General features: G+C 40.1%; 2 protein-coding genes across 2 annotated transcripts; both read left to right on the top strand.

Moving 5' to 3' along the window:
• The first annotated feature begins 5,501 nt into the window (after positions 1 to 5,501).
• On the top strand, positions 5,502 to 16,359 carry LOC121371766. Its single transcript, XM_041497898.1, has 2 exons — positions 5,502 to 6,480; positions 16,305 to 16,359. The coding sequence occupies exon 1, from the start codon at positions 5,573 to 5,575 to the stop codon at positions 6,449 to 6,451; it is 879 nt and encodes a 292-aa protein (XP_041353832.1). The 5' UTR covers positions 5,502 to 5,572; the 3' UTR covers positions 6,452 to 6,480; positions 16,305 to 16,359.
• Positions 9,438 to 16,360, top strand: LOC121370172. The gene is made up of 2 exons (XM_041495287.1): positions 9,438 to 10,737; positions 16,305 to 16,360. The coding sequence occupies exons 1-2, from the start codon at positions 9,438 to 9,440 to the stop codon at positions 16,358 to 16,360; spliced, it is 1,356 nt and encodes a 451-aa protein (XP_041351221.1).
• The last annotated feature ends 9,644 nt before the right edge of the window (positions 16,361 to 26,004 follow it).

The following is a 26,004-nucleotide window of genomic DNA, read 5'->3' as shown; positions in this document are numbered from 1 at the left end:
CCTTTTGCAAATTGTCTTCAGGAAACCTTCCTGAAGGATACTGACCGTTTTAACATCAGAGGATTTAATCTGTACCATAAATGTCAAGAAATTGAAAATAGAGCGTCTGGGGACGTTTTCCATTCTTGTAAATGAAAACATTCCCTAAAGTTATATTAAAGACAAATTTACAAGCTGTGGCTGTAAAGGTTACGGCTCATAAAACTATTACTCTATGTTCATTTTATTTACTCCTTGAAATAATTTTAATTTTAACCCTAAGGACTTTCAAGGTTCTCATGATTAACTCCCTACTCCCGTTGTTATCATTGGAGATTTTAATGCTCGCCACACTTTGTGGGGATGCGATGACATAAATAATAGAGGTAAACAGTTAGAAGATTTAATTCTCAAAAATGTCTTAATATTATTTAATGATAGTCATACATACTTTCATCCTGCAAGTGGTTCTTTCACATTCACTGATTTAACCCTTTGTAGTCCATTACTTTGTCTTGATTTGTACCTGAAAGTCTAGACCCTTGTGGCAGTGACCACTTTCCAATTCATTTGGAGAATGATGGAACTCCATCACTTGAAAGGGCTTAAAGATGGTAGTTCAATGGCAAAGTGTTGAATTTCGGCAGCACTCGAGTGCAACAAACTGTCATGACTGGTGCCGATGATTGTTCACATCGATCTTGAAAGATATTGCAGAGGAAACTATTCCTAAGACTTCGGCAGTACCGAAGCGTTTCAATAAACCATGGTTCAATGAAGCGTGCAAAGATGCAATCAAAGAGCGAAACAGGGCCCCCGATATGTTCAAACCTGAATACTTGTCGCATTGCTCAGGCAAAAGCTCGTAAAGTTGTCGGAGTAAGAAATCATCTTGAAGAAATGATGTCTCCAAGATGAATTCTCAAACATCCGTGAAATCTTTCTGGAATAGGATGCGTAACATGAAGGGGAAAAGAATCCAATAATGCAGTTGTCTGTCAAGGACACGGATGTGTGAAGTCTCTTTGGTATTCTTTACTCCGTCTACCGAATGCGGTATTTGATAACAAATATATGAAATTATTTCATGCGAAGCCGAATGCCATTCGAACTTTTGGTCTTCGCATTAAGCAGTTTTTACCAGTTTCAAACATTGATTCAACCGACATTTTGGAAACTCCTTCATATTTTGATTTGCCACCTTGGTGTATCAAACCACCGAAAATTGTGTTCGATCTTGTGCATCTAAAGAAAGATCGCACAGATGCAGTTATTTAATTTTTTTAAAAACTCACAAAAAAACATTACATGACAATCCAAGCGAGGTACCGTGATTACATTCTTTATATACAGACTGATCACAGAATGAGAATTCTGTGGCTTCTGCTACAGTTTTTTCCATCAGACAATAATTTCCATAAGATTGCCCGATTCAGCATCAATATTTACTGCTGAAACTACATTTAGCGTTGCAGTTGCTTCCGCTATCTGTTACAAAAATTACAAAATGTTGTCTTGATGCCGATAATATCTTGCGATCTGTAGTATTGCAGTTAGCGTTTTTGGAATTTTGGAATTTCTGCAATTCATCGCGATCTGTTGTAAACTGAAAGATGCGACATAAAACATACATACATACATACATACACACACACACACACACACACACACACACACACACACACGTGTGTGTGCATCGGTGAGTGTGCGCGCGCGCGTTTGTGTGTAGGGCCTCCACGAGTCCAAAATATGGGACTCGAGTATTCGAGGGTCAAACTCGACCCGGACTCGAGTACCCGAAACTTACACTAGATGATGATGAGATTAAAGAATAAAGTTAAATAGAATTATGCATTTTAATTCCAGGGCTGAACATGGATGCCAAATCATGTCATTGTATTGCATTTAGAAACCGGTTGATATATTTAGTGTTATGATGGATGGACGGTCAGTTTAAAAAAAGAAACTAGCGCATGATCTTATAATTATTGTGTCAGTTATATCGTTGATTATCTAATCCTGAAATTATTGTCCTACATTGTCCAGTGTATTATAGTTGATCATTGTATTCCACCTTGTACGGGTACTCGAGTCCTGTGAACGAACTCGAGTCTTGCTAGACTCGACCCGTGCCCGAGTACTCGAGTACTCGTGGAGACCCTATTTGTGTGTATGTTTTTTGTATGCGTGTATATATGTAAACACACACGTCCCTCTCTCTCTGTTAAAATCAATTAAAAAATTTGAAAAGCTAAAAAGCTTACATCAAACAGATTTATACTAGGCAAAACATTTCTAGTTTGGTCCAAATTAATTTACTTTAACTTTTAAGCATAGTATTTTTTTTTTCTAAACTGTTATTAACATATTTTTATTTTTATTTCTTTATTCTATTATATTTATTTCTTGCTCGTGAATTTTAGCGTTGATCGGGGGCGGGAGAACGAGGAAGGGGACCCGGGAAAAAGCCATAGTATCAACTTTGCTTCGTATATGAGTATGACTCATACACTTCATTGTAATTTAACTTTGATAAACAAAATTTAAAGGGACTATTCTAGGGACGGATCTGACTAGGTAGATATAGCCTATAATTTAAAGGAAACATGTCACGTAAACCATATTTGGCACCAACCATGTACAATTAATTATAAATTGAACCACCTAAAAAAAAAAAAAAAAAAAAATTAATTACTTAAAATATCTCCATAAAAGAACCCCAGATACGAGCTCTTAGCGGAAATTGCCGATCTTTAATGAGCAGGGCAATCACGAGGTCCGTGACGTCAGAGACGCGTCGCTTGATCTGACGCTTACACTTAAAAGCATTAGTCCGTACCACTCATAAAGAATCTAAGACTTGCACAGCTTACCAAAACAATGAGTGTTCGTTCGCAAAACGTTTTGCCGTATCAATATGAGCTGTTAGTAAATGAAGAAAGACACACATTTACTTACAACAGTGATACTGAAAGAAAAAATGGATAGCGAGTCGGAGGGTGGAGAAACTGATGGTGCCAGACCAGACCGGTCGACCAATTTACAGCCCGGAGCCCGAAAGTAACCCGGAGACAAAACCAAAACTCGGATGCTAATGCCGAGGTGTATACTGTTCATATTTAGCATAAAGATACACCTCGATATGATGTATTTAAATATGTAAAAAAAATATAAATGTAGGACAAAAAAAAATTGGGTTTTTTTTTTAGAAAATATCGCATTTTTTTTATGTTCGGGCTGTACATAATGAAATCTGTATGCACAGTGTAAACAAACGCTCTAATTTACGACAAGGCGCTTCACTTTCATTAACCTGGCTTGTAAAACAACATAAATGACTTGAGAGTATAATCAACTTTTAAACTAAATATATTTCTATTTGCATCAATAGAACGAAATGGGGTTATAGTATTTTTCTCTCATAAAAAAAGTAGCATATTATTAGGCCTATTGGTAGGGTGCGTTAGAGTAAAAACGACCACTCACGATACCCAAGTGATAATTTTCTTTTCTTTGGTACTACGTAATTGGTCAGTTTTGTAATTTTAGATGGGAAAGTCTACTTAATCAAGGGTTTTACAGCATTATTTACAGTAATGAAGCAGGGCGGCTGATAATGTCCATTAACATTGTACTATAGTCGCGACAGGTTACGCCACAATACCCTGTGATCTTTAAAAAAACTGGCACGTATTTTGTGCGTATGTCTAGACCGTGGTAATCACTTACCTGGTCGATACCCTGCAATTTACACCTGCCAATCAGGAATCACATGTGCAGGCCACGGAAAGAAAGGACCAATTAACTAAAACAACACTCCGATTCTCAAGTCAGCCCGTGGATGAAACATAATAGTTATTTCGACACCGACAGTAGTGGTTTATTTTGTATTGAACTTCGTGTTGCTTTGGGGCTTCGGGCGATGAGGAACGTTTTTGTGACGTATTCCGCCCGAAGATTAAAAACATTATTTAAAATTATTATTGTTTTCTACACATTTTTTAAAAACATATTTAAATACATCGTACTGAGATGTATCCTCATGCCAAATCCCATGTTTGTATATGCCATATTTAATTACTTATTGACGTTTCCTTCTTCGGACGGCGAATACAGATTTTGTTATGTAGGCCTACAGCCCTAACATGAAAAATCTTTTTTTTTCCAAAAAAAATAAATAAATAAACAATTCTACATTTTTGTTTTAACATATATAAATACATCATGCTGAGGTGTATCTTTGTGCCAAATATGTACAATGTACACCTCGGCATTCGCAACAGAGTACTGTTTTTGTCTCCGGGTAACGTTCGGGCTCCGGGCTGTAAATAGGCTGACACCAAAGTACTATGCGGTGTTGGTGTCCAATCTTTTCTTTTGCGATAAAATACACGCGTCTTTCTTCGGATACAATCCTTTGGAAAACCATAAAAAGACAATCCCGATCGTTTAAACTGTTTATTTTTACACCCAAAGGCCGCGCAGTACGGCACTGTTGGACTGAAAAGATCGTAAGCCCCTTACTCCATATATAAACAGTTAACAACAATGGAAGAGTACAGCGGCTCTGACGTCACTTCCCTTTTTTTCCGAACGCTCACGAAGAAATATGCATACTTTGATACTGATTAGCGTAATTTCTTCATTTTAAGTTAACTACACGTATTTTATTGTTATAAAGTTATTTGTATATTATTTTTATATCATTTTTCTTTTAAAATGAGCTATAATATGGTCACGTGTCATGTTTCCTTTAAAACAAACCCAAACGATACAAAGGGGCACTTTTTTTTAAACGACACAAAGGGGCATTTGTAAATTATAACTTTAACTGGAACTATTCTAGGGACAGCTCTGTCTAGGTAGACCAGTTATACATAAAAAACGACACAAAGGGACATTTGTAAATTATAGCTGTAAAGGGCACTATTCTCGAGACCGCTGTCTAGGTACGGAAGATATACATAAAAATGACAGAGACTATTGTTCATTAGTAATTTTGAAAATCTATGCAATTTTAAAGCAAAAACTATTAGGCTATCAATATGCAACTTCGATCACGCATCTTTAAGGCGCTCATTACTCAATCTAGTTAAAATTAGCTCCACTAGGCTATTACATGTGGATCTAACAGTAGCCAGTTGCAGAATCATGCCAGTGATTTAAAAATAATTTGAAAACATTCCGAATTATCCTAAGGGTATACGACATGTTTCGTGTGAATTACGAATGCCGTAAAACATGTTTTATTTTATAAAATAAATAATTTGTAATGTAAAACTGAAGACTGATTTAGCTGGGTTTTTTTTTAATTTGTTTATAAATAAATAAATAATTTTTAATGTAAAATTGAAGACTGATAACCCATCCCGTACGTATTGGTATGGTTCGCTGTACTGCGGCCACTAAAATAGACTCGCCCGGTATTTTTAGAATTTGTATGCTCCCAAATAACGTTATAAAAGGCGAAGTGTGATTGGTCAATATTTAAATTGTTATCGCGATTCTGTATTATTCATCGATGAAGACGGACGTCAGCCCTTGTTCTCTCGATCTGCCCCCCCACCTGGGGGGATTGCTTAAATCCTACGGAATGCTGTTAGAGTACCGGGTATCGTACACCGGGTCACGGGCCTCCGTGACCTTGGTGTACGGGGACCCGGTACCACCGAAGAAAGGAAGGTGGAGGAAGAGGAGACGTGCGCCAGCGGCGGCGCAGGGGGAGACAAAACCGGCGGCTAAACCGCCGGCAGCGACTCCGTCTGCTGGACCGCCCAACGCCGCCCAACTGAAGAGGAAGACGAAGATGGAAGTGGTCTCGGCCCCAGTCATCAACGTCCCCTCTGCAGGAACCGAGGAAAGCGATATGCCGGACTCAGAGCTCTGTACTTCGTCATATAGCCGACCCGATCCGCCTGCCTTTACTTCTGGGTTTCCGGACTTGTCGCCGATTAAACCGGTGGCATCCGTTGAGACCCAGGCCCGGAAGACGGCTGTTGTTAAGAGGAAGGCGACCACTCCCCCGAGTGCCACTCCAGCCAAGCCAAGTCGCCCGACTCAACCGCCGAATCCAGTTGAACAACCAGAGGGACCATGGACACTGAAGGCCGGCAAACTCCATCAGCGGTTCCATCAGATAATGAAGATCAACATCGAGGACGTGCGCCAGCTCATTAGTGAGCCGCAACATAGCGTTTACCGTCCGCTACCGACCGAGCCCGATGAAGGGGAATATGCTGTCCATCGAGTCCAGGTGGACGTGGATATCACCGCAGTTTGCGTTACCGTTCGCCGGAAGGGAAGATACAATCAAGCGCTGCTACTTAAAGAGATGGACAACCCGTCACTACATCGCGTCCTCAAAATCTTGGCGGGGACAGAGTACAGTCACATCACAAAGATGATAGCAGCCTCTCCCTTCCGGCGTGATCTTCCACTACTGGACGCCACCGACTTCATCGGCTCGCCGTAGCCCCCAACCTCCTAACAACCTTTACCTCCGTGAGTACTAACCTCTTTTATTGGGCTAGTTAGACTTTAAATGTTTTGGAATCCAGTTCAAAATTTTTATGTTTATTTTTTTTATAAATAGTCTAACGCATTTTGTTTTGGCGCCCGTTCAATTGCTCAAAATCACCTTAAAACTTTTCGGCCGAGCAGTCTTAACCATTTTTGGCTAAAATTTTAGAGTCCAGACATGTATCGGTATGCAGTACTCTTTGTAAACTTAGGTAAAAAACAGGCTTCACCGAGGAATCGAAATTCAGCCAATCAGAACACGGCTCCCACTCGGTGTTACTTCTTGTTTATGAAGTGTCTGCTAGTCGGTCCGCGCTTACTAAATGGCTTTTTTCCAAATTCCGCCCACTTCAAACTTACCCCCCCCCCCCCCCCCCCTGCTCCGGAGTCAGTCACTGGCGAAGTCAGAGGCTAATTCCGCAGTGGGCGTGCCTGAACCTTCGTGGATAGGGGCACGTAAATATAGTTACCCATACACACCCATAAATTGTTATTAAACCCTCCCGCCCCGGAGTCGGTCACTGGCAAAGTCAGAGGCTGAATCCGGGGTGGGCGTGCCTGAACCTTAGTGGATAGGGGCACGCAAAATGAGTTGCCAGTTGCCAGTTGCCAGTATTTCTATAGACATTACCTGTCCTCAAACAAGTGCACCTCCCCCCCACGCAAGTGGTCTGGTCCGAACATCCCAACAGCCAATGGGATGGCCTAAATTCTTCTACTGTATACTGCTCTCTAGTTCCGGTCACATGACTGTAACTTCCTTCTTTTTCTCTTCGCGAAAGGGTCTGGACGTCTTTTGTTTGGCTCTGTTTGGAGTCAACTTTTTTTATAAGACCTTTGGTTTTGTATTCGTGTTTGGGTGAAATGTTTTTCACCTTAAATTTCGTTAGCTTTCGTATGTTCTTTCGCGTATTCGCTTGACTTTCAAGCGTTTATTACATGGAATGTTGTTATATTGCCGGTTGTCGTGTCGGACGCCATTTGCAAAATGGCGTCTGTATTGACTGGCTTGGTGTTAGGTGGAATGTTTTTTTTTCCACCTTATTCGTTACCTTTCGTATGTTTCGCGTATTTCGCTTGACTTGCCAAGTGTTAATTACATGAAATGTTGTTATATTGCCGGTTGTCGTGTCGGACGCCATTTGCAAAATGGCGTCTTTGTTGACCGGCTTTGTGTTTGTGTCATGGTTTCTTTTCTTTCTCTTTTACAGATTGAAAACTTATTATCATGTCAGATGTTAATGTTCAGCGTCAGGTACGAGCGTGCCTACGCTGTAAGAAGTTCACTGCAGGCGGCGACCCTCATGAATTATGTCCGGGTTGCCGTGTTCCTTGTAGCCTCTCTTCGAGATGCGACCTGTGTTCGGGCCTGTCTACTGTCGAGTTCGCGGCTTACTTGAAGGTGCTGTCGGCGAGAGCCAAGAAAGTGGAATCTTCGCCGTCAATTGCGGACTCCATAGCAGATGTATTACGTTCGATGCTACCTACTATGCTGAAAGAGACTATGGCGTCAATGGCGGCCTTACCACAACCGGCGGGTTTGGGGACAGGTCCGGTTCAAGTCCCCTCTTCGGGGGGTGCGGCTCCAGGATGCAAGACTTCAGATGACAGGCCTGCAGTTACTACGCAGCCCTCTGACAAGCCGACTCAATCAGTTAGGCGTTCCACGGCCTCCAAGGATCACCGATCTTCAAAGTCATCTTCGGCGCAGCGGAGCCGGGACCGGAGCCGGGCTCGTAGCCGTTCCCCACGACCTGCACGTCTCCCTACGGGTTCCGTGGATCGGCAGCGCAGACCTTCTATTGACGCTTCAGAGGGTTCTCGACGGGACCGTCCACGGTCCGGTTCACCAGTGAATTCTGTTTCGGCGGATCGATTAGCCTGTGCTCGAGTGCTTCGAGACTTTGGAGATGCAGCGCCTACAGCGGTTTCCGTCATTGATGAGACTGAATCTTCTGATCATATGAATATGAGGGATTGCTTGGCGGCAGTCTATGACATGTTGCCGTCCTTGCCACATCCACCAACGCCGTCCAAGAAGGGACCGACACCGATGATAGCGACTGATGTCCCTCCGGAAGATGTGGTGATCCGTTCCTTGGCTGCCGGTACACTCGTATCCGAGGTGGCGACGGATTTAGACCGCACTTTTAAAGACACAGCGTCTTTCGTCGCCTTCCCGACTTGGGGTCACCGTATGTATCCGGTGTTTGACATGACCTTTACAGATGTAGCTCCGTCCTTGGATGAAGATGTTCACCGTCTTGGGAAGTCGTCAACCGTGGATTTGACGGACAAACAAGTACAAGCCATGGATACTGCCCAGAGACGTTGCTTGTTTGTATTATCTTACTTGGACGTTTTCCTTGCGGCGATGGCCACCCAGGCAAAAGATGCACGGTGCTACGCGCTATTTCAGCAATCGGCGCAGATGCTAGCTTTCCTGACGTCTTCGGTGACTTCGATGTCCTCGATGTTAATGCAATATCGTCGCCAGGCTTATTTAAAGAAATCCACTTTGGATTTTCAGCATAAGAAGGAGCTGTTAGCTCAACCGTGGTCAGCAACTAAGCTATTTGCAGGCAAAATTTCTGAGGTGGTGAAGGCCAATGATAAGGACCAACAGTCGACAGCAACTGTCAAAGCGTTGCAACTTATTTCAACATTGGAATCTACAAAGCGGAAGTCTACATTCACACCACAACCACCATCTAAACGCTGGAGAGGTTCCTTTCGAGGTCAACCTTCTCGAAGGTTTCCGGTCAGACGACCATCCGGTCCGCCAGCTCGGACCCAGGGGAAGCCTGGTCGACGTTGACGCCAGCCAACAGATCGTGGACTGCTCAGATTGCTTCAACCTACGCCCGCCCCTGATTTTGAACCAGAACAACGATTCGGTTTTGACGCTTCCGGTGTGTACCACACCGGTCGAAAGATCCATGGTCGGAAGTCGACTTCGCCGTTATTGGCGAAACTGGCAGACACTTTGCCAAGATCCGTTTGTCACGTCGATCTTGAAGACAGGGTATCGTCTGCAATTGTCTGCCATCCCTCCATTGACCACTTCACCTCGAGAACCGCGGCATTCCGTTGCGCAAGTCAAGGTTCTACAGGAGTCCGTCAACAAGCTGGTGGAGAAGGGAGCCGTTCGCAGCATTTCGGAAGTACACTTAACACCCGGATTTTACTCGGACATCTTTCTAGTACCAAAGAAAGATTCTCCAGAGCTGCGAATGATTCACAACTTGGCGGTCTTCAACGACCGCTATCTGTCTCCTCCTCCGACCTTCAAGATGTTAACGTTGCGAGATATCATAGCCGTGATCAGACCGGGGGATTGGCTTGCCTCGCTAGATCTCAAGGACGCCTACCTGCACGTTCCGATGCATGCCGATTTCCATCACTACCTACGGTTTGTGCTACAGGGTCGGCATTACGAATGGAAAGTCCTGCCCTTTGGGATATCCATAGCGCCATGGCTGTTCACCAGAATCACGACTCCGATGTCACGCTTCCTGCATCGCAGAGGTATATCCTTTTACCCATACCTCGACGATTGCCTGATGAGGTGTCACAGCAAGACAGGGCTGACTGCACATGTTGCCTTCATCATGGACTTTCTCAAGCAGCTGGGTTGGATTATCAACATCGAGAAATCTCGACTGGCTCCCACACAGTCTCTACAGTTCATAGGCGCTTGGCTTCGACCCGACCTGGGCCTCGTTCAAGTTCCTTTAGACCGTTGGGAGAAGATCCAGACCATGATTGTCATAGCCCTCACCGCTCCAATGACCTTCCGCGGTTGGCAGAGTCTCCTGGGTCTCCTCACTTCTGCCCACGATTTGACACTCAGAGGTCGTCTCCAGTTGCGGCGCTTGCAGATGTTTCTCAACCCGTTTGTTCGTTTCAACAATCCGGACTTGATCATCTCACTTCCAGACGATCTACGCTCCAGCCTGCAGTGGTGGCAGCTCCGATCGAACGTCTTAGAAGGTGTCTCTATGCGGGCCTTCATAGCCACTCATCACCTATTCGTCGACGCGTCACTGGAAGGTTGGGGAGCCCATCTAAGCAACCAGACTACTTCAGGGCTGTGGTCTCCCGTCGAACTCGGACTCCACATCAACCTGTTAGAGTTGTTGGCAGTCTACTACGCTATCCTTCATTGGCGACAGATGTTGACGGAAGCCTCTCTCATGGTGGCCACAGACAGTACGACCGCGGCGGCTTACATCAATCGTCAGGGCGGAACTCACTCCAGCAGTCTGCTGCAGTTGACTTATCGTCTCTACAAGCTGGTCGACGAAATTCCGTTGCAACTTCGGGCTCGTCATATTCCAGGGGTTTGCAATGTACTAGCCGACACTTTGTCCCGGCCGTCGTCTCCACAGCCGACGGAGTGGATGCTCCATCCGGAAGCGTTTCGATGGGTGTGCAACAGACTTTGGACACCAAACATCGATCTTTTCGCCACACGATTCAACCATCAGCTGAGGGTTTACGTGTCTCCGGTGCCGGATCCCGAAGCTCTGGATCTCGACGCATTGGCCATCAGCTGGGAACAGATGGACGCGTACGCTTTTCCTCCACCAATCCTCCTTCCAAGGGTGCTTCAGAGGTTTCAGCTGTACCATTGTCGCCTGTTGCTCATTGCTCCGATGTGGCCATCCAGGATGTGGTATCCAGATCTAATACGTCTTGCCGATCCACATCCTTTACCGCTGCCAGACTGGGATCATCTGTTGCTGCATCCCACGTCAAGACTGTACCATCCACGTCCGCAGTTGTTCCAACTGCACGCGTGGACTTTATCTCCAAGAGTTTGAGGAAGAAAGGTTTTTCTTCACAGTCTACGGCGGCCATTTTGAAAGCGCACAGATCATCTACTACTGCGGCTTACAACGTCAGATGGCTTTGCTTTCACCGATGGTGTGTTAGAAAAAAGATCAAACCTCAGACGATACAGATACCTCGTCTTGCTGATTTTTTGCTATATCTGCGGACCACTTTACGATTGAAGGGGTCTACCATCGCTGGGTACGTTTCGGTCATCGCTACTGTTCGTGATGTAACTACTGGAACGAAGTTATCGGGTATTCCTGAGATCCATAAAATGATCAAAGGTTTTCGCCTTGAAGATCAAGTACACCGGTTTCGGCCACCAAGATGGGACCTGAATTTGGTGTTACGAGCGTTATCGACTGCACCTTATGAGCCGATCGAGTCCTCTTCCCTGCAAGATTTGACACGGAAGACGGTGTTTTTACTCGGTTTCGCCACGGCTGCTCGTGTCTCAGAACTTCATGCTCTTGATGTCGATTTGGTACGTTTTCACCGAGATCGGCGTGCAGTCAACTTGGGGTTACTCATGAACTTTATTGCAAAGAATCAGTTACCAGACCAAGCGCCTCGCTCGTATGTTGTGCAGGCCCTCTCCTCTATCGTTGGTCCGGCGGACGTTGAGGACTTGGCGTTGTGCCCTGTTAGAGCCTTGCACCAGTACATCGAGAGGACCAGATCTTTTCGACAACATCGTAAAAGACTTTTCCTTTCCTGTAACCAGAGTCGGTTGAGGGATATTACCAAGAACACGGTGGCCACCTGGATCCGGTCTTCTATCCTGACCGCTTATCAGAAGGAGGGTTTACCTGCTCCGTCTGCTTCCAATCCGCATGAACTTCGTGCCTTGGCTGCCACGATGTCCCTGCATTGCAACACATCCATTCAGCACATCATCACTGGCTGTTTCTGGGCGACGGACTCCATCTTCGCCAACTATTATCTGAGGGATGTCTCCACAGAAGACGTTGAGGGGTTCCATCATCTGGGTCCCGGTTGTTGCTGCACAGACTCTGTTGAATACAAGCCATCCTCGTCGCCGTTGATGTCTGTCTGATTCTGGGCTGCATACCGAGATGTCCACCGAATCGACAGGTGAGGATTGCTTAGACTTTTGTTCTTTTGCACAGTTCACGCACTGGTGCCGGAACTTTTGTCTCGATAACCTTAACTCTTCACTGCATGTGGTTATTGGTTGTCGTTATTGAACTAACAGATCTTTGGTGTACTAGACAGAAAACATTCGGGGGTCTTGTTTTGTTCAATGTTCTGACGGATGCACCTCATTAGGTTGTCGCTTGTTATTGAAAAACTATAACACTTCAATACGTGAGGGTTACCTAACACCTGCATCCCTGGTGGCTACGTCTTCCCACCCTGTCAGAACCAGCATGAGATGTGGCTTCCGCCTCCTGGTTCATGTGTTCTAGGAGCCGTACCTGCCACTGCTGACGGATGCCACCATTCTGGTTGTTGTTACTAACATCACCTGCATTGGTCTGTGACGGGCATCCCTAGGAGGAGGGTTTACCAAGGTTGGCCTTATTCTTCCACTAGTCAGCCTCTTTCCGGTTGGGGAGTTATCACAAGCATCTACGGATCTCGGCACCCACCACCATCTGTTGAATGCTGCACTTGTTTGAGGACAGGTAATGTCTATAGAAATGGAGAAAACTTCAGTGTTTTCTCTTTTATAGATACATTACCTGTCCTCAAGATTCATCCCACCCGGGCCTCCCCGCTTCCTGTTCTCCGTGCGATGCGCTCATGGAAAAAGAAGGAAGTTACAGTCATGTGACCGGAACTAGAGAGCAGTATACAGTAGAAGAATTTAGGCCATCCCATTGGCTGTTGGGATGTTCGGACCAGACCACTTGCGTGGGGGGGAGGTGCACTTGTTTGAGGACAGGTAATGTATCTATAAAAGAGAAAACACTCAAGTTTTCTCCAAATTGTTATTTACAGACGAAATGTTACCTGGACATTGGAGACTACGCAGTGTTGTTAGCAATCTGATTACAATTAGTTCTACTGGTCTAAATAAGGCATTCGTAATTCACACGAAACATATCGTATACCCTCGGGATAATTCGGAATATTTTCAAATTATTTTCAAATCACTGGCATGATTCTGCAAGTAAGGTTTTGATTGGTGGACATGAGCTCCAACTGGCTGCTGTTAGATCCACATGTAATAGTGGAGCTAATTTTAATTAGATTGCTCATTAGGCCTACTCGCGTTAGTGGTGAACCATTCGGCAACACAAACATCTGCAAGCTTGCGCATACACGCATACCTGAACTTCATGCGGCTAAAAATGCTTACGTGCAATAGGCCTACAATTTTTACACAAACAAAAAGGGCACTTGAACATTTTCAGGTCACTTGAAAAACATTTTCGTTTTGGGGGGACGCCTCTGGATTGGAATGTATTCAACACATAGGAGGCAACTTTGGAACATTAGCCAATCTAGTGATGTTTTGCATCAAAATGTGCAGAAAATGCTATGCGACACGCATGTCGTGGTCTGTCAGCGCATTTAAACTAGCATTAGTTGTAAACACACACGGTTGCCTAATTTTCTCAGTCCTACTTTGAAAGATAATGCCTGCCCGAACAATCCCTAGCATCGTTTCATAATTACAGGCCTCAAAATTGACAACTAAGAAGGCAAGGCCATTTGGTCGCAACAGATGGAGATTTGTTATGGGTATTATTGCCAAGACAGCAACCTTCAACAAGTATATCAATATAAAAACAGCACACCTTCAAAATAATTAAGTGAAGTTGTGTTTTTGTAATAAAACAACTTTTAAGGAGTCGTGTTTGTGTATGGTGACCAATTACTAACATGCAAAATAAGGCACGGCCAGTTTGGCCATAGGATTTTGTGAAAGCTTCAGGGCACTGGAGTATATATATATGACTAGGGCACTGCACTAATTGACCCCTCCGTACGGCGTGATTGACAACCGTGCTAGACCAATCATGTTTCGCGGTTCCAAAACCGCGGGCCCAACTTTGCTTGGACGCAATTAGGTTAGACAACATAATTTTTTTGATGTGTAACGTTTTTGTATAGTTAGCATTAAAATTAGCTAAAATAATTGTCTCCTCCAACTGAATTATAATCATAGTAAACATATACTTCTGCTGACTTGTGTTAACAGCGATGACAACTATGCGGAGCCTACGATTGACGTAAAATCAGTGTTTTCCTGCGAAACCGTCACATGGTTAGTTATTTTATGATCATGGTATTGCCGAAATCCATCAAACTTGAACTGGCCCCGTGCTTATAAATCTTAAAGTCTAGACTTTAACGTCATGGCAACGCCATTCAAATAGCATTGCGTTAAAGTCTGGACTTTATTAAAATCTAGACTTTAAGATTTACAAGCACTGGCCCTGATATATAAATTCTACGAAGGTAAGCGTTTAAGAATCACTTTCCCTCCAGTGTAGGCCCTAATGGAATTTACTGACTTATTTAATCAGTCTTCGATGTATATATTGTCGTTAATAATCCGTCGTTAAACAGCACGCAGTCAGACGAATGGCCAAAATAAAAGTTTTGGCAAGACTTCCGATCGTTCCAGCATTCAGTTAATTCAGGCTTAAGTTAGGTTGAGGGTTAGTGATAGTATTAACAAGCATGCTGGAACGTTTGGAAGTCTTAGCTTTTTTTCCTTTTCTTTTTGTTTGCATGTGTGTAGGCGCGAGTGTGTGTATGTGCTTTTGTGTGTGTGGGGGGGGGGGGGGGGGGGGAGTGAGGGAGTAACCTATATGGTTGTGAGCTCTAGGGGGATAAGGAAGTATATTGTCTGGAAAGTTATAAATTAGGCAAATTTTATGTAGGGACCCTGAAATGTTCTGAAGCAAAAAAAAAATAATAAGAAGAATAATAATTGTGATTTTTTGCAATCGAAACAGATCTGCCGGTTACGGTTTCTCGGTTTGATTCGATTTAAGCCAGTGCATCACGACTAGTATATTAAAGGCTGTGGTATGTGCTATTCTGTCTGTTGGGTGGTGTATATATATCAAAGATACCTGGCTACTAATGTAGCAGGTTTGGACTCTAGACTATACACGTCAAAAGTACAAAATGTTTGACATCCAATAGCTGATGATTAATAATTCAATGTGCCCAAGTGGTGTCTTTAAATAAAACAAACTTTAACTTATCCATTAGTGCCCCTCCACCCCACCCCTCAATTAAAACAACCCAATTTTACCATAATATATATTAAAACAATTCCTCACCTAACAGCAGATCAATTACCAATCTTCGGTAATTTATAATAAATACCAGACATTTTATTTTTCCTTTATTGTTCTTCTTAGAATTTTCAACTTAATGGTTTCTGCCAGAGGGTACTGAGGTTAAACTTATGTACCCTAAAATCTGGGAAATTAATAGATATATTTTTTAATGTTTAGATAAATGATAGTAAAAGAACTGCTGTTTATACAATTTTATGGTCATGTGCTTGAAATGTAATGTCCTAACCCTAATTTCAAAACAGTTCAAACCCATAACCACCTAGATGAGGCATTTACATCGGTTTTGTTTTTATTACCTACCCTAAATATGATTTTCTTTTGGAGACAGTAGTTTTGTTTTTCATTATTTTAGACCCCAAATTTTAGCAAAGCATAGGCATTTTTCTTCTTCCACATGTCATCTTATATGTAGCTTTGTGCAACTTTCCAATAGAAATCAAATGACATCATCAAAGTTAAATACATTGTTTACTACTTTTCTTAATTTACTGCTATAGGCCTACGTTTTAATTTTATACTTTGTTTAGTCACACGGATTTTGTTTCCTGTTAAAAAAATGTTTTGTTAAAATTAAATTAAACTTTAAATTAATACAACGATATGTAATTAAGTTACAGACTAATGTACTTCTTCAAATGGATGTGAAATACTTAACATGTTTGTTTTTATATATTTCAGCAACTGGACCAATGGATGTGGATGTCGAAAATGGGATTCTGAAGACAAACTATTAAACAAATTACATTGCATCTTGATATTGAGAACAGAATGATAGAAATAATAGAACAGTTTCAACTGATATGTGAAAGAAAAACTGGGGCAAGGGGTGAAATTGCTGCTGAAAATGAAACACTTTCAACAATTTCATTTAATACAATACATTATTGTTTTTTGTTTTTGACATATTGCTGCTAAGGAGATGAATGCCACAGAAAGGTACATTTTTTAATAAATATATTTACCTGGTACCAGACTGCATGGGGATTAATATGTAAAGACCCTCTCTTTGAGAAAAAGGAAAATGTTAGGAAGTATTTCTCATCATAAATATTAAACAAATTGTGCGAAATGCAATCTGTGGTTTAGTTTCATGTTATATATGTATGTATGTATGTATATGACGACATACATATTATGACGTTACTGTAGTAGATGGGGATTGATTTAATGGCGAACAATCAGAGACTTTCCGACAGGTGGCGCTCGTGCACTATACACCATTCCTTTTCCTAAATGTGTATTGTCGTAAAGCACCGATCGGTATATCCACTCTATTGTTCTCGACCTAATTGTCAGCATGTATGTGACTAAAGCGTAGAACGGCTAAAAATTAAAGTAAATAATAAAAATCTACGAAATTCCGCAGTTGGTAGTAAAAAAAAATTAAAATGTAAGAATAAAAAAGAACAAAATAATGTCCAGCTAAATCGTGGGTTTTCCCCAACCACGTAGGCTACTCCCTACCGTTCTTACAACTTTCTATCATATATCCACCATGCCAAAACCATTAAATGTGTACATATTTGACTGATAATAAAATATAAAAAAACGGTAACAGCATTTAATAAAGTTTTAATTTGTAAAACGCCACGCTCCATTCTTCGCTGTTTACTTCCGGGTTCTATTCAATGTTATTTGTTTACCATAGAATGACACCCAGTAGCCGATGTATTTTTCGTGCTGGGGTGTCGTTAAACATTCATTCATTCATTTGCTATTCAATGTTTGTTATCGCGATTTAATATGAAGATATACGTGTTTAAAACCACAAATTATTCGTTTGCAGAGTAGAGTAAATTCAACCAAATTTGTCAACAATTATTTTTAAAGGAGACCGGACAGCAAATCATATATACGGCGTAATGAATTGTTTGCCGTCATAAACCGCAACACGCAACTACCGCGCTCCCCTTAGTGACGAAGTTAAGCGTGCCAGTCTTGGTTGGGGGGGTTTTCCGCCGATCTCCGATGTTTGCCGGAAACTGTCGACAATTGATGAGCTAGACCCGTGACGTCATCGCTGAGAGGAAAACTGAAGAAACTACCAAGCAGCATGGACGAACTTAGCGATTCGAGTGACGAAGAATTGTGTCCAGCTTGTGCTAATGGCATCAAACCGTATCAGTTTGAACCACTTATCGGAGACTTTGTCCCTAATCCTGGAAATGTTGTCTTAGACGAAAATTTGGATGAATCAACTGCCGACGAAGACGAGGAAGCCATTTTTTAAACATAATTTTTTATGACATTTTTAATGTAAACTGAAGCAAATGGACCTAATTAGAAGAAAAGCACACAAAATGTAATAATATTTCATCATAAATCTTGTTCAGCATAGATGTAAATATGACACGTCAGTGGATATTCCAGAGGAGGCCGATTTCGCAAATTTGCAAAAAGCGTCCCCTCCTCACCAAAGCAAGATATAATAATTTAACAAAAAACTTTGTTCTCTTAACTAGTTACCCTCCAAATTTTAATATGTTTGGTTAAACCGTGTATTTTTAATTATTAAGAAAATGTGTTACCAGTCTGCTGAAACTGTCCACAGCCGGGTACAGAAACACAGAAATGTTGGAAAATATACTGTTGCCACATACTGACAATCTTATCGACAATATTATTATGTAGTTTTTGCATTTATTAATATAAAATACAACAGGCCCATAGGAACTGGGGAGAGGCGGGCCTAGGGGCGTGTCCTCTATCACACACTCTAGGAAGAAAATGTATGTTTTAAATTTTCACTACTTTGCATAAATAAAGACGATATAAAGATAAAAAATCTTGTTTGTATCCCTCACTAGAGACTGTATTCCCCCCCCCCCCCCCCCCCCTTCCTTTTTATCTTTATGATTTTGTAATCATGATTTCAAACCAACTGTTTCAGGTAGTTTGCTCCACATACTGACATAAAACACATTTGTTATATATTGGAATAAAATAAAAATAATTACAATATATCCAGTGTTATTTTCTTTAATCATTCATGGAGGAAGAAGGAAGTCCTGATGAAAATATATTACAGGTCAAATATATTACAGGTAAAACAAAAAAATATATGATGCTTATTCCATGTGGCAACTATTGTTAATTTTGCTTTAAATTGCTAGATGCCAAAAGTGATTAATTATATTACTTTATGGTAACAGTCGAAAATTAGACGACCAATTGTTTCAACCTCTACCAAAGGTACCAGGTTTTCTGCCAGAAAATAATTTGAGGGTACGTAATAAAACAGCCCCCCACTTGTGAGCTTTTCTTTATCACATGAATTTTTGCCATTGTAACAAAAATCTGATGTAGAGTTTATACCCAGTCTGTCAGTGCCCCCCACCCCCCCCCCCCCCCCCCCCCAAGTTGTTCCTACGGGCCTGTAAAAACTAAATATATTCAAAGGAGTATATTGGGTGGTTATAGGTTTGAAATGTTTTTTTTATTGAACATTTTATTTCATGCACTTTTATAAATTTTAAACAGCAATTATGTTACTATAATCTATCGAAAAAATCAAAAATTATATATATATATATATATATATATATATATATATACACACATTCATTTCTGATATTTTTTTAGTACATACATATATACGTTTACCCTCTGCACCCTCTGGCAGAAACTCAGGGTAGGTATTAAAATAATTATTTGACGTAGAGTATTTTTAATATTACATACAGAAAGCATTGAAAAGTATAATTTTATTATGCTTTAATAATCGACACTAGCTTTAAAATTATTTAACCATCATTCCTTCTGGCCAGAGTACATATGTTGTTCCTGCCACAAGTGTTAGCATTTTAATTTTAATGACAATATACTGAACTGACGATAAACATTGTTAACTAACGTAATAATTCACGTTTCGAAGGTGTTTTATTATGAGGTTAACAAACCAACTAGATCAAGAGACGTTAGTATGGAGTCGTTATGGGCTGTCGGTGAAAATTAATTTGGTAATTATAGGTAAATAAATGTGAAGTTTAAATATTCGTATGTGAACAAATTGCAATACCTTTATTTAATGTATATCTTAAGTACATACTTGTTTTTATTTTCACATTGTAAATGTACCATAACCTGCTGTATTTAGTTGGTGTAAAGCCCATTCGACGACAATAATGCGTCCATGTTTTAAAACAACTTTCGGGTTTTTTTGGAAATCGAAACCATGATGTTGGCCGTTTCTTGGGATGCATTGCTGTTACTCTTGCAGTTAAACACTGCGCAGTTAACCATCATATAATTACGTCGACAGTATATAATAACACTAATTATCTTGTAAATTAAATTTCCGATAAACCTGGAGACAAAAAAACAAGACGACTAAAAGGCACAACCAAAGAATCAACTTGGCAACTCTCACCGATGACGTATTGCCTCGCTTTCGCATAATCCCGCCCACTTCTGTTTTTACCCCAAACCTAAGACGCGCAGCTGACCGGTGCCTCGCAGCGAGCCAGGCGTTGAGTAATGCGGTCTTTGACGCCAACTTAATCCATTACACAAAACCCAAACCCAACCCAACCCAAACAAACAAAATAAATAAATAAATAAATATATATATTCAATGTAAAAAAAAAAAAAAAAAAAAAAAAAATGTTTATATGTATACATATAATAAATTTAAAAAAATCAATAACACATATAATTACAGAAATAAATATTAAATTTTCAAATGATGAAAAATAAATAGGAAATTTAAAATATTAAATATATATGGGTTTTTGGGGGGTTTTTTCACATGTAAGTAGAAATATAACAATGCTTTTTCATACACATTTACATGAAATTAGAAATGATAGTGGTATTGTTTTTCAATATTTATAATTTGTTAATGTAAATAATTTAATTTGTGTGTACAAAATGACATAATCTGATAGGAATTCTGATTTCACTGAGCCTGTTTTAACATAAATCTATTTGACCTACCGGTATCTAAATTTTATACTTTTCAGTACTTATATTAAGAAAAGTCCAATGTAAATAATCTTTATCATAGTTCATACACTTATTTACCAAGAAAATTCATGACTTTCCATGTTTTCCACTGATAATGAAATTAACAGCAATTGAAAACTGCTTTAGACATTATACTATTTTTTCTCTCCAAAGGCTGCAAGAGTAATAAATTACAAATTAAAGAAACAAAATACTGCTATTTTACAAATGTGGATTTCTAAAACCAGATGCAGCAAGAAATAATTAAGACTATATATAAAAGTACACTTATGGTTTACTAATAGTTTAAAGTGAATATAGGTACAACACCAATTAACACTAATTACATTAATTTCAAGAGATGCATTACATGCAGTATTCACACATGGCTTGTTTCATGTTCAATGTATGAGTTACTTGCTTAGCATGTACATGTATTTGATAAACTGTACATAAACAATACCTATCTGGTATTTATATATTCAGTCCAACAGTGTGTGTTTTTTCAATGCCATGCTAGAATTTATCACAATGTAGTCCAAAAAGTAAAAGTATTATAAACTGTTATAGGCTTAAACAGTCACTGGAGAATAAAATGTTGGGATTTTGCTACATTTGTCCAAAATAGTCCAGTTAGGCAATAATAATTAAAAAAAAGACAAAGAATAAAATGAGACACCCCCCACCCCCCCCCCCCCACCCCCCCTTCTCAAGAAAAAGAAAGAAAAAAAAGGAATTTATTTTTTGAACAAATATTAAAATTTCCAGTTTCAGGATCTTTATGTAAATAAATTCTAGATTATAATTTGGAAAGTATTTTGTTATGGTTAGTTTGTTTTTGGGTCAGTAGCAAAAACAAAACAGTTTGTTCTGTTATGCCTCAAGTATTTAATCAAATCTCACATTGCAAAACAAGCTCTGCACTCTTTAGAATAACCAATAATGAAAAGAAATTAATATAGTTTTTACATCTCAGCACATTTTAAATTTGGTGTTAAACATCTGTGTTTCAGAAAAACAGCCTTCATAATTTTGACCCATGGTTTTGACACTTGGCATAGATACTGACTCGCCAAGAAGGTAAACCCATGGCCACCACACAGGCTACTCCTACCAATTACTTTAATTTCAGCATTTTCACTTTCATTGGAGTTATTTGTTTACACCACAATCACAGCATCCTTTCGTAGTGTTTTTGTCAGTAATTTCAGATATGCTTAGTATAAAAAGAAAATGAATCCTACATACATATTACAGTTTACAAAAGAGATACCCAACTAATAGGCCCCCTATAGATAGAGTAACAAAGGAATAATCAAATGTAGAGTTTAACAAATGAAGAAAAGAAAATTTTATTCTGCCTTGTACCTAAAAAAAATTCTGGGAACTTGACTAAAAAATATTAGGTAGGGCCAGTCTAAACTTTAAAAAAACCCCAAAAAACCCTACATCTGTACCCTTTTTAACTTAAAAAAAAAGGGGGAAAATAATCAGGGTAAGCCTTTTTTTTTTAGGTAGGGTCGGTTTCAAGAAACAATTGTTTTTACACCTCAATGGGCACTCCACATCTCACTATTCTGTTTATATTGTATGTATGCTATTTGCATGTCTCAAACTATTATTTTCTTCTTCTTCAAATTGTGTATTAGGGGCTGTGGAAGAGGTGAGGGTCGATAGGGCCATGATCTCCTCTTTTTTCCTGTTACTGTTCTCAAAAGTCTGGAGATGTCATAGGCCCTGTTAACAGGTTCGGGCCCTCAAATACATGTATACACACACACACACACACACTTTCTCTCTCTCTCTCTCTCTCTCTCTCTCTCACACACACACACACCACAACCTTTTAACAAACAGCACACTATAAGTACCCCCACCCCATCCCCACTTTCAAATACTCTGCTGGCCCTGTACATAAATAAAAAAAAGTGTTGTTTCTAAAACATTTTTTCTTTTAGTCTGTGAAATTATTGATTAAAAATAAATTAATTAATTAATTAAATATCGACAACAAACATGATCAAGGCCATGGGGGGGGGGGTAGGACGAACTCACCTAAACCCTCCCCCTCACCAAAAAGCAGTGAACAAAACACAAATAAACAAATGTCCACATAGCATACATAAAAGGAAGAAAATATAATATTTCAACTAGATTTTATTCAAATAATATCTAAATAATTAATTTTGTTTTAAATCCACACACCGAGAATGGATAGGTTTTTGGCAATGACCTACATTACAAACGCCTAGTTTTTCAGCGATTCACTGTTTGTTTTGTTTTTTGTTTTTTGTTGTTGTTGTTGTATTTTGTCATATACTAGATCCGTTATGCAGTCCAGACATTCTTTGTGCAATGCTTCATCGTCTGAAAAAATATGACCACTTTTCCTGTTCGTACAGACGTGGACAAGTAATTTTATACGACCACTGGCTTCTAATCACACTACTGAACAGCTGTTTAAAGCTAGACTCTAGGGTGTATAGTGACAACGCGACCCCTAAGGGGGAGATAATTTTTGGGTGTTCGCCATTACGTCATTGTTGCTTTTATCTAACGAAGAGCATTATGAAATGGACAAAACTTTCTAATAAAATACATTTCCTTTGTCTTTCTTTTCATTTCATCATTGGTATCCATGAGATAAAATGGGAAAATGGTGAATTTAATATCTTTTTGTGCCGCACATGTATTTAAATGTGAACTCAAGGAATTGATCTTGTTTCAGGTTGTTTTATTTGCTATTTGTGTACGCGTACTCTGGCTCTCAGCCGAGTGGTATGACCAATGTATTGTTCTTTGCAACCTTGGCATGTAATTACATAAATAACATTTTTAACCGAACAATCCATATCCCTGTGTACCCAAAATAAACCTTTGTGGTTGAATTCTATATGTGTGCCTTCTAAAAATATGTTGGCATGTACCACAGTTACTTCGGTTACACTTTTTGACTTTGCATTTATGTTCTACTGTTGTAGATTCAAATCGTGCTTTTGTCAGTATCTGTTTCAAGTTTTTGCTTTGTCTCTTACTATTTATAATTATATATATATATATATATATATATATATATATATATATATATATACATTTTTTTAATAAATTTTTTATTTTGTATTATTATTGTTCAATAGGCATGGGTTGTCTTATAATATTTATTACTATTTTTTTTATCTGCCTATGCCTCTAGGACAGGTAAAGCTTTTTGAGTACATTTTGTGTGACAGTAGGATAACTAATGTGTATGTTTGTGAGTGAGTGAGCGAGTGAGAGAGATTGAGATTGATTGGGTTGTGGGGGCCAGAAGCTTAGTTTGATTCCCAGCAGTTGTTGCCACAACACATGAGTTTATAATTTATTTAAACACCGTGTTGTACTGGCTTAATTGGCAAATATTTTACAGACTGTCCAGCTATCCTACTGTTTCGTACTTTTTGGTCTTTGTCCTATTTTTCCTACTTTTTCTTCAGAATACTTAGTTTTTTTTACTTTTTTGTTTGAAAATGCCACGAATTGCTGTTAGTGTGCATATTCCTTGTGTTATTATAAAAGTCATCAGTTATGGGAATTATTTAAATTTTTCTTGGCAGCAAGATATATCTCCCAATTTGTGGCACCATATAATCTCAACATATTAAAATTACACCCTCAAAGCCAACATATTTTCCAATGATTAACATGATTATAATGTACAATGTGTATGTATGACTTCAGAATCTATAATACATTATGGAATACTTAAATTAATCATGTTAACGGTTTTACTGTGCATCAGCATTCCTATGCATGTAAATATGTATATTGATTAATATAGTGTACAGTAATTTGAAATAACTGTTTAACGTGACCGTTACACAAGATCACATTATTTTTGATAGAACACAAAATACATGTCCACCACATAAAAAGGTGTTTTGAGCATGAATAATGTCGCTATGTACTGTTTCAGTCCTACTTTTGTCCTACGTTTTCATTCCTAATTGTGTCCAACTTTTTCAAAAGGGTGTGCTGGACAGCCTGATTTTATATAGAGGGGATGGGGCACCCAAACGTAAAGAGTCCTAATATGTCTTGTCAGAACGAAGACGGGCCAATATGTTAGTATACATAACTGGAGGCCCAAAGATGTGGTCCCCACCAACTCGCCCTCTGGCTATGCCAGTTGTGATTTTTTTTTTTTTTTTTTTAAATTTCGTGTATGGCTTTGGTTTCATAAATAGGACAAGTGCCGTGTATCGGTTGGTTCAAGCAGTGCAGCTATGTAAGCATACACCCACATAAACTTCGCAATCCCACAATCTAAACCACTCCTTGCATAATTTTGCACATGCGACTGTATCCTGCTATAGTTTTGTAACCTTTCATACATAAAATTATAATACACTGATGGCATTCCCCAAAGCCTTGTATTTCAATGTTACTGCTCACGCCCCCGCTCCCGCCCCCGCTCCCGCCCCCCTTTTTAAAAAAAAGACAAACAAAACATTTAAGGCAACCCGACCGAAAATAAAGACGCCACGGTTTTAAACAAGTCGAGGCCGGGTCGTCGCCGCGCCTTCTATTCACTTGTACCTCGGCATTCCATAAATATGAAAGTAGAACAACAACGAAACTTAAGATGAAAAAGAAGAAAAACGAAACAAATTTGTCAGTTCTGACAAAAGTTAGCATAGGATGTTTTAAATCATCTTTTGCTTGCATTCGACGTTCGTCACTTCCGTGTTCTTGTGCTTCGATTTACTGAAGTAAAAATGGTTTCGTCGATTTAAATCACGTTGTCATCGTAAATGTACCCTGTAATGAAACACTTGAATGTCTCCTCTTGTCGGCTTTTTAATTAAACAACGATATTTCTAAATACATTAAGGAGAAAACGAGATCGGTTGATTTTGCCATCGACCTATGCGAATCGGCAGCCATTATTGAAAGTTTGTCTAACCTTGCATCACGTGTGACGGGGGGCGTGGTTAACTCGTCATACGGAGGGGTCAATTGTCTTTGTGTCCACCTTTAAATTCGAGCCCTGTAATTAAGATTTTAGTTCACAACTAACTAGCAAGGAACTGGGTATTCGTAATTCGTGATGCAGGGGTGGGTTGGGGGTCGACCCCCCCCCCCTCCCCCCGCTCAAGGGGATTTTTTTTTTTCATATCCCCCCAGACCCCCCCCCGCCACGGGTTTTGCGCCTGCGGCACTTGCAGTGTCGGGCTTTGCCAGACACCTCGACCCCCCCCCCCTTGCAAAATTTCCTGCGCACGCCCCTGGTGATGTCACAAGTCTGGCCCCTGAAAAGGTCGTATATATCTCGTTTACATGAGGAAATCTGTGTGATTGGATTGAAAAGATACACCAAATATCCCAAAAATGTATGCATGGATGATGCAGTCCTGAATAAAATGACCGACTTTAGGTTCTAAAATATTCTAATATG

This window comes from Gigantopelta aegis, chromosome 4, assembly GCF_016097555.1.
Source record: "Gigantopelta aegis isolate Gae_Host chromosome 4, Gae_host_genome, whole genome shotgun sequence".
Taxonomy (NCBI): domain Eukaryota; kingdom Metazoa; phylum Mollusca; class Gastropoda; order Neomphalida; family Peltospiridae; genus Gigantopelta; species Gigantopelta aegis.
Note: the sequence above shows the minus strand (reverse complement) of the source record. Positions and strands in the feature narration are given on the sequence as shown.